This window comes from Nanorana parkeri, unplaced genomic scaffold (genome assembly GCF_000935625.1).
Source record: "Nanorana parkeri isolate BGI_ZX_2015 unplaced genomic scaffold, ASM93562v1 scaffold71, whole genome shotgun sequence".
Taxonomy (NCBI): Eukaryota; Metazoa; Chordata; class Amphibia; order Anura; family Dicroglossidae; genus Nanorana; species Nanorana parkeri.
Genome location: NW_017306339.1, coordinates 1,357,208 through 1,366,846, shown reverse-complemented (window position 1 = coordinate 1,366,846; position 9,639 = coordinate 1,357,208). Strand labels below are relative to the sequence as shown.

Sequence of the window (9,639 nt, the reverse complement as noted above, 5' to 3'; positions counted from 1 at the left end):
TTCAATATTTGTGTGTGTATATTATATATAGTGTGTTTGTTGATGGCGGTTGTCCGTAACAAATGAATATAGCACATGCAGCTTAAGGCAGATTCATTCTAAGACTATTTCTCTTTTTTCCCTAGGTGCAGCAATGTATAAGGCGAATATGCGCTATGGGCTTGGAAGCTTCCATACAAGAGGTGTTGGACTTGTGTCCAAAGTATGTTTGTTTGGTATAAACTATTTGTCTTGCATAGTCTTATTTCTTGCACTGTTTTTTCCTTCTATGCATGGGCAGTACCTATTTGTATTTTGTAACTGTTGTTTACTCACCATCTACCTACATCACTGCAAATTAGTAAATCTTCTTGGATATTTATTGGCATCCCTGCACTGGAAGATTTTATTGATCTGTGCTACCAGTTCAGGATTTTCAGAAACCTTAAAGGAGAGCTATGGGATTAAGGCTTTTCTCCATAGTTTTCCTTAGGGTAATGGGAGGACACAAACTAGCGTCCTCCCGTCACCCTAGGCTCAGTATACTGCCGGCTGTAGCTCGCGGCATATTGAGACGCCGCAGTATACCGCGAGCTGCTGCTCGCGGTATACTGAGACGCTGAAGCGGATCCCGACAATTATGTCTGGATCCACCTAGCTGCGTGACTGAGAGCTCTGGCTCTGCCAATCTAGAGGTAAAAAAAAAACTTTTTTGCTGTCTCTGTACCCTAAAGATTTCCTTTCACTTCCTGTTCTGGAGATGCAACAGGACGTGAGAACAAATCTCTACAAAGTGAGGAGCATTCACCTCTTAGACAATGGTCACCGAAACAGGTGTTCACATTGAAAGATTCTCCTCACCATACTCTTGTGACAACAAAACCTGGTGGGTTTTTACCCTTCCCTATGCCATACAAAACTGAAAAAACGGTTCTGCTAGTGACACATTAGTTGGAATACAAATCCATGTGATGTGAAGAGCGATATGATCACTGTACTGGGACACACAGATTTTTTTTTTTTTTTACAAATATATTGGCAAACTATAAAATGTTGTGTTTTAATTTTGGTAAACACGTTTCTTTAAGCAGTTATGGTGACAATGTCCTTAATTTGTATGTACATTATAGAGCCTCTGTCACTTAAAATAGTAATCCCCCACCCACTGATCCTGCCTTCCACATGCTCCTACATTGTAGCCAGAAGTCTAAACCTCGTGTAAGCTCCTTGTCGGAGCTTACATAGGGCTAATGACATCCTTCCCTTCCTCAAGTGACAGTGTTCAGGCCTGGTGATTTGCTGTTCAAACCTGAGCCTTGCATCTGGGAAGGGAGGTCATATTCTCCCCGGTACCCAGAAGTACCAGGTATTTCCCATGGGCTGCTATAGAGCAGTAAGAGCCCAATATCGAAAGTATGTACAAGTTCATAGGGAGTGGTACTTTCAGGAGAACCAGTCTCTTTCCCTTTTTTTAGGGGAAAACCAATTAGTTTAAGGGGATTCGGCTTTTTAACACCAGTCACCATTGAAAGCTGAAGAAAAATATTTCTTTGGGGTCATGTTTTTTGTATGTAACTGCCAGAATTATCTGTAATAATGGTAAAACACATTTTTGTTTAGGAAAACTGAGCTGCAAATTGCAAGTGAAGTCCCTGTTCCTAGCCAGCCTATAATGGAACTAGCATCTATGAAGATTTTGGGTGCTTGCAAACTACTACTGCGTCTCATGGATTGCTGCTGCAAGGCCTTCCAGTATCCTTTTGCTTTGTTTTTCTTCCTCTTTCCTAATATGTGAGACATCTGAAAATAATGCATACATACAGATGCTGGTCAAAGCCAGCAATGCAATCATAGAGGAATTAACAGCAGTATAGGTATTCTGGGTCTCATCAGTGCACATACTACAGGAACAGTTCTGTCTTTAGCAGACAATCAGCCTATCTTACTGATTTGTAAGCTCTCCCGAGCAGGGCCCTCCCAACCCTATTGCTCTGAAACTGTATTGTATTGTACATTTTATTGTTACTGTGCTGTCTCCATTCTTTTGTAAAGCGCTGAGCAAGTTGTTGGCGCTATATAAATTCTGTATAATAATAATCTTACTGCTAGTGTGGAAGCTTAGTGAATGATGGGGGCAGCTCGGTTCAGATATTCACAAATTTTATGTAATATATATATATTTCAGATCTATACTTTGGTGCATCTATTGCCCAAAACCAAATGCAGTAATTGCTCAAATTTATTTGCATTTTCACTGAGTTAAAAAGGAGCTCCAGTGATTTCTCTTACTCATACTGTTAAGGCTGCTGGGGTTCTCTGGGACAGGAAGTGAGAGAAAATGTTCCCAATGGGGACAGCCGTGAAACACTTGTTTTCTGATTGTAGAAATGTTAGAGACAGGATTTTTTTTGCTGTCTCTGTCATTCTTGGGGTGTACTGCCCATAACTGGTGCCATGTGAAACAAAAAAAATGACTGTCCTGTCACATTAACTGGAGTTCTTCTTTAAACTCTGTTTCAGTAATAGAAATGTTAGACTGGCTTATTTTCTGCTAAAGGAATGGAATATATGCAGTATACAGGTCTTCTAGACTGAGGTCACGATTCTATACCAGTCTTTAATCTTGAGCATTTTGATAGAAGTTGAATAATCGGTTTCAGTATTGTTCCTTTATCTTCGTAAAAACAGCTTATGTCTACAGCACTTGAACTTAGAAGAGTTTATAGTTCTAAATGTCGTACTGCTGGGATTGCTGAGCCGCCTATGGTTAGTAAAGAAACTAAATCTTTTTATTATCCATTAACAAAAAGGTTAATTTACTTTTACAACTTGTCTGCTAGGGCTGAATCAACTAATCAAATCGATAATGAGAATCATTGTCAAGTATTCTTATTATGCATTAATTGATCTGCACTGGACATGACACTAGACTGGGCCAATTAGGAAAGAACTAGTGGCCTTGCCTACCATTTCTGTGCTGTAAGTAGCCGGAGTACCAGCACTGACAACTGCCATCTTACACACACTGTACTGGCACTGACACGCTGACAATCATTGACACCACCGTGATCATTACTGATCACTACGATTTTTGTAAATAATTAAGGACACAGTATTCAGGTACTGTGTCCCTAATTATGAATGAACAAGAAGTGCTCTACATCACTTCTATAAATTGAACAGGAAGCTTTTGTACCGAGTGCTTTCTGTACATTGAGTGCTGGGGCTGCCGGCAAAGAGTTAGGACTCTGTGTCCTCAATCTCTTTTCCTTTTGAAATAAAAAAATAAAATATGAGGGGTCTGTTTAGACGCCTGATATTTCCCCAAACCCCCTAACAGTAAAGTTAAAAATAAATGTAAACTATTTTTTTTTTATCTGATAGAAAAAATTATTGGCCAATGAATCAATTATAAAAATAATCGTTAGTTGCAGGCCTGTTGTCTACAAATAGTCATGTACTGGTTCCTTCTTTTAACCTTCCTGGCGGTATTCCCGAGTGTGGCTCGGGGTTAATTTTCAGTACCAATAGCAGTAACCCCCGAGCTACACTCGGGATTGCACAAAAGTGTCACTGAAAAGGAACAGAAGAGCGCACCTCCATAGTGTAAAAATGTTATTTAATAGTAAAAACACGCAGCTCTAAGGCTGTACTTACAACAGTTTGGTAGAATAAAAACCAGTAGAATAAGGTGAGAGGACGGAACCCCTGGCAGGGAGAATCTGGAGCAATGTAAAACACCAGTAACCTCGATCCCTGTGTTGGTAAACGGTTTACGTGTTTCTGGGGCACGCCCCCTTCATCAGAACCAATCTGGTTGATTGGTTCTGGTTGATTGGTCACACAGCACAAGCAGAGCAGCAGTGACTGGTCTTTATTACAGGAATTAGACTAGCCGGGCACATAAAAGACCTGTCACCCAGCACAAGCAGAGAGAGCACCAGTGGACCAGTCTTTATTACAGGAACTAAAGGAGAGGGGCAGATACAAGACCAGTCACCCAACTCCTGCACCGAAGCAGAATTTCACACTAGATTACTGCACAGATCTGGAAGAAATACACAAAGCACACTAAGATTCAAGTAAAAATAAACATGCGTCTTGTATTTGCTATCAGGATATTTGCTTACCCTGAAGCAGCAAAAAAAGATCAGCACAAAAAGTTCTACTATATTTAAATTTATGTCACAAAACATTTTTTTTTTTTGACATGTGTTTTTATTTTTTTTTTAGGGTTATGTACCGAGGAGTTGTGAAAAGACTTATCTCCTTATACAGTGCGCAAATATTGGTACAACTAGAGGTGTCAGCATTTCAGAAAATGCCTTACTTTAAGGACTTTGAGTTCCCTCTCAGGATTGAAGATTACCTTGGCCCTATGTTCGGTGATTTAGTTAATAGAAAACTACCTAAAATGTTCCCCAAAAAGAGCTCTGTACAATTGCTGAATACAATATTCAAAACTAACAATGTGGCCACTCAAGAGTTACAAACGCCAAACATTAGGGGGCCAAAAGAATCAGGAAGAAGAGTTATTGATTTGGGCCAACGAGTTCACAGATTAAACAGAGGTAACAATATGACAATTTGAAGTATGCAACTAATTAACCTGTATCCTCACTTACCTGCTTGTTAAACCGAAAACAAAACAAATCTATTGTGATTATGTGATAGAAGCGATCTGGCGACAGGTAAGTCGCCAGGATCGCTTCTGTTGTAAAGCCGACAGTCGGCTCTACAAGTTTAAACAGAGTCCCGGCGGCAAAAGTCACCGGGAGTCTGTTTAAACAGCCCCGATGCTGGCGACGTACACTGTACGTCGTCAGTCACGAAGGGGTTAATCAATGTTGTCTAGCTGGGCATACCTAGCTTTCATGTGTGTGTGTTTGTTTTTTTTTTAAATTGAGAACTATATTATGTATGAGGTGGGCATATACCGCGACGGTCACCCCACACAAACGCACACCATCCTGACTGTCCTACCCTTTTAAGAGGTGCCGATTGCCTTAATGTTATTTTCACACATTTAAAAGAGATCCTGTAATACAGGCCCTGGCACAGACAAGAGCCTGGAGCAGCTTCCCCAGGGATGATACATGAACACCTCCTTTAGTTTGTATTTCTATAGAGGAGCAGGATAGTTAGGGTAGGATTGCTGTAAACTCACCACAAATGAACCTTTTAACTGTGAATGGATGCTGATGGTCAAATCATACCCAACAGCTTCTTATATGGCTGAAGACTGTTTTGGGATAATTATGGGTTAATTAAGCTGTGAGGATAGAAATGAAAAAGATGCTACTGCTGGGTTGATTTATAAAGGCTCTGTTTTGGATTTTGATTCTGGAACAAGCAGGCAGGAAAGGATTTTTAGATTTCAGTGGCTACATGCGCCTTTTTTGTTTTTTTTTTAGATCCAGAATTGGCATGGCAGCCAATGAGCTTGCATCATTACAAATATATAGTGACAGCTCCCATATTGTCTGTCCTTTTAAAGGTTCAGTGGAGGAAACAGCTGATAGATAGTATTGGGATAGGGTGAGTTTGAGCAGCAACATTCCATAATATTTTACCAAAATTGATTGCTTTGTATTTGGTGGGGTTACAACTTGAATGTTAAAGCCATTTTACAATTGGTTCTATGACCAGTAGAAAGTATAGGAAAGATAAGACGTAATAAGTTGAATGTTTATTACCTGCTTCTTCTATTTGCATGTGATGTGTGAGACAATTTTAAATTACCTTGTTCTTTTTTTACATGCAGACAAGCTGGATGACTTTGATGTGAAAGCATTACTTGCGTCAGAGGGTAACCATTCCCATGTAAGTTAGAGCAAGGTTTTATGTGAGTGGGGACTGCATTCCACCCTTTGTGTCCTTTGTCACATACAGATCCGTTTGTTGACTCAAAAAGCACTACCTATATTAGTTGAGGCCAAGCAATTCCAAGTATATTTTATACAATAAAATTTTTGGTAATGGCTGAAAATAATAACCATAACATGTCTTGTGTATCTCAGGGTTTGCAGTGGTGAGAGCTCTGTGCTTGTGTTTTATAGTTTGACACATCTGCTGTGTGGGAATCACACTTTTCATTTAAGATTTATTATTTAGTGTTGATCATGGACAGTGTAACGAGAGGAGTTACTATAGTGTGACAAGAGTTGTGAGACTCTAAGATAGGCATGAACTATGGCTCGTGTGGTCTTTCAGCTTTACTCTCCAAGAGATAGAGAAAGCCAATCGATGACCTAACTCGACATACCCAACTGAAATAATATGGGCTGTAGACTTACATTTATGGCAGTGCTGTTGGCTTTCCTGTACTGCTATCTTATTGGAAGAAAGTTCTTCATGCCAGCAGATTTGACCAATTAAGTGAATCTCTGAGTCATCATTTTAAATCTTCAGAAACTGGATCACCAGGAATCCTGATGTTGCACCTGTGTGTGTTGCTCTGCATATTGCCTTGGTATCAATAAAACTAGTAATTGGTGCCGGTGTAAGCAACATCACTTCTAGTGGGCTGTCCTTCCCTTACTAACAGTGATGACTTCTATGGCTGGTAATATAGGAACCTATTATGAACAGTCTGTGACAGTGCTTGGGTAATGTAATTCTTTAAAAAATGAAGTCTTCATGTGTGGTAATGTGGTATAATACTTAAAGGAGAACTATGAGGTGATTGAAACTCACTCATCCTCATAGTTCAAGCCGGCGTGTGACAATGAAACTGTCACGCGTTGGCTCAACAGATCGGGAAGTGACCGAACGCATACCGTTGCTCGTTCACTTCTCGATCATCTCCCTGCAGAGAGCGGTGACTGTCAATCACCGCTCCCCACAGGGATACCCCCTCTCCCCGCTCCGATGCTCCAGCGCTGATTGAAGGAACGGACGGGGGAGGGGGCGGGGTACAGCTGTCTCTGACTCTAGATAGGCAGAGCCAGCTGTCACTCACAAGTTGTAGCTCGCGATATACTGAGCTTTGGGTCACGGGAGGATGCTAGTATATGTCCTCCCGTGACCCTTAAGAGAACTATGGGGAAAAACACTTACACCATAGTTCTCTTAATGGTCTAATAGGGTAGTTTTGATTTTCAGTGTTGAGATGTAGCTTAAATGTCGGGAGCCTTTCCTGTTTTGGACCTATTTTTAATACTGTTTATTTTACATTTTGTACAACAGCTCTTAAATCCAAAAGCAACAATTAGCAACCCTAAGAGAAAACAAACTCTGCTGTCTCCAAATGAAAGGAAGTGCATTATGCATCTGTTGCCCAAAATTCAGAAAGCTTCAAGTTTCAGATCTCTGTCGGAGCAGCTCCTTTATGCAGTGAGATGGTGCAGGAAAAGAAAGCTGAGAAGAGAAGCAATGTTTTTCAAATACAAATACCTTCACAGCAACAGACTGCAGCAGGCTGAGACTCTGGGGTACAGGTGTGTATGGCTACTACATGCAGATAATTCTCTTTACTTCAGAAATAATAGATTTCTTTTTTAGCAGAACTAGTAACCTTCAGTTTGAATGTGTCAAGGGTAAACCTACCTTTGCTGCCTGATGCAGGCATGGAAATGGTGCCCCCCTGAACCACACGAAATAATGTAAAAAGTGCTTTTGCTAGCAATGAAGATCACATACATAGTATAGAGTAAATATATTGATACAGACCATTACAACATGTGTATCAGCAGTGACATTTTATTTCATGTCACTGCTGCAAATCCTTGAGGCATTGCTAACAAACCCTTCCATTACACATGCTTTTCTGCATACAGAATATAGGCATACCTCATCTCTGCACTCCTCTTCCACCCCTCAGCTTTGCCTGCCTTGCAGTACCTGCTCCCCTCTCCCAACACTCACCTTTTAAACCTCATTCAGTGCCTGCACCCCTCTTCTAACCCTAACCTTTGCAATGTCTGAACCTTGCTTCTACTGTTCCCCTCAGCTGTCCCACATCTCATCACGCACACGCCACTTCCAGTGTTTCTCCTAAACTCCTTCTGGAGTCGGCACCGGCAGCTTTAAGGCACAAAGCATGTTGTGAAGAGACTTTTAGCACCCAGGGCACCTGAAAGAAATCTGGGGAGGTTGTCACCTTGCCTCATGGCAGGTGCACCCCTTTATTTAACTGCTGTAGTATCATTGAGTTTATATCAGATCACAATGTTGTGTTGTAAAGAGACCTAAGCAGAGTGCTGTAAAACTGATTTTAGCATTTTTACATGCTGGATCAAACCACCAACAGTTACTTACACCTCTGAGCGTTCATGTGGTGAGAACTGTGTTTTGAGTTTCTTAGTGTGTATATCTGCTGCAGACATTTTTTAATTACTTTACAACCCTCGCAAGACAAAAGTATTGCGAGGGTTGTGCAGTGTATGGCCACCTTCAGGCTTGGTTCACACTTAGCGTATTGTCGCAGCTGAATAAGCATGACAAAACACTTCACAAAAAAAATCCCATTTATTCCTGAAGCCCTTGCTCACATCTGTGTTGCAGTAAGCAAAACACCTGTCACTGGAAAAAGTACCAGCTTCTTTTTTGGAAGATTACGGCGTGTTTTATCCCCATAGACTCAATAGGAAATGCGCAATGCAATTATTTTTGAACGCATTTTACACGTGCTTACCCATTTACATTAATGTATCACAATCTGATGCCAAAAATGCGCGACTTGATGCACAAGCATAAAAAGCTCAAAAATCGCGCTTGTCTACGCGTAAAGAGAAAACAAGCTATCACCTAGGTGTAAATGGAGCCTTGGGTTAGTTATTGCTTTGGTTTATAAGCCATGTTTCAATAAAGAAACAGAAGTTTTATTTACACAACCCAGTTTATTTATTTGTGTATTTGTTATTTAGTGGCGTCAAGCATTATTATTAAACACATCTTCCCTTCTCTTTTAAGTTTAAAGAAGAAGCTGAAAAGCTGGAAAAAATCCATGTGTCATTGTCTGCGTGAGCGAACCCTGAAGGCAGATCATCTGAAGACCTATTTGAGAATACAAAGATGTCACCAGTCCTGGAAGTGGAAGGTCACTTATTCGAGAAAGCACAAACTTCACAAATGTCACTTTGCTCATTCTGAATCTCAAGTTAAAAGGACAGATTTAAAACGTTTGTGCTTAGAATTGTTTTCTAGTGATCAAGAGGTGTCACCAGTTGCCAAGGATACTGCTTTAAGATCTCCGACTTCTGAACCATTTGTGTCCAGTGCTAGTATAAAAAAGGCACAAAGAAATCTTCCAGAGACAGATGACATAGACGACATATTCTCATCAATTGGAATGTAGAAGCTTTTCAGTTCCCTGGAGATTGTTGTAGAACCAATAAATGCAATACATTGTGTTATACATTCTGTGAAGTTTTTACTAATTTAAAACTAAACTTGAACTGTTTGCCATACACCAATCTGGTATCACAAGTAATGTGACATCATATCCTTTACTCTGGTGATTTTCCCTGATATTTATTGAAAAATAACGAAATAAAAATAGATTAATATTGAAACTGAGCTAATTAAAACTGCTGACTGACATGCTTAACATGACAGAAGAGATTGTTGAAGTCTTTTCTTTCATGTATCCTATCTGTATGTCCTGTCAGCACTTTCTTCTTTTAAAAAAAAAATTTGAACTGAGCCAAGCATGCGCAG

The 9,639-nt window shown here is 40.2% G+C and overlaps 1 protein-coding gene across 1 annotated transcript in view; it reads left to right on the top strand.

Moving 5' to 3' along the window:
• The window catches only part of NEPRO (nucleolus and neural progenitor protein), a 15,270-nt gene extending 5,933 nt beyond the window's left edge, over window positions 1-9,337 (top strand). The window contains exons 3-9 of the mRNA XM_018576610.1: window positions 126-202; window positions 1,600-1,731; window positions 2,668-2,745; window positions 4,213-4,550; window positions 5,744-5,802; window positions 7,168-7,418; window positions 8,893-9,337. Coding sequence (XP_018432112.1) covers window positions 126-202; window positions 1,600-1,731; window positions 2,668-2,745; window positions 4,213-4,550; window positions 5,744-5,802; window positions 7,168-7,418; window positions 8,893-9,277 — 1,320 coding nt within the window. The 3' untranslated portion in view covers window positions 9,278-9,337. The remainder of the gene's footprint in view (window positions 1-125; window positions 203-1,599; window positions 1,732-2,667; window positions 2,746-4,212; window positions 4,551-5,743; window positions 5,803-7,167; window positions 7,419-8,892) is intronic.
• Window positions 9,338-9,639: the final 302 nt, after the last annotated feature.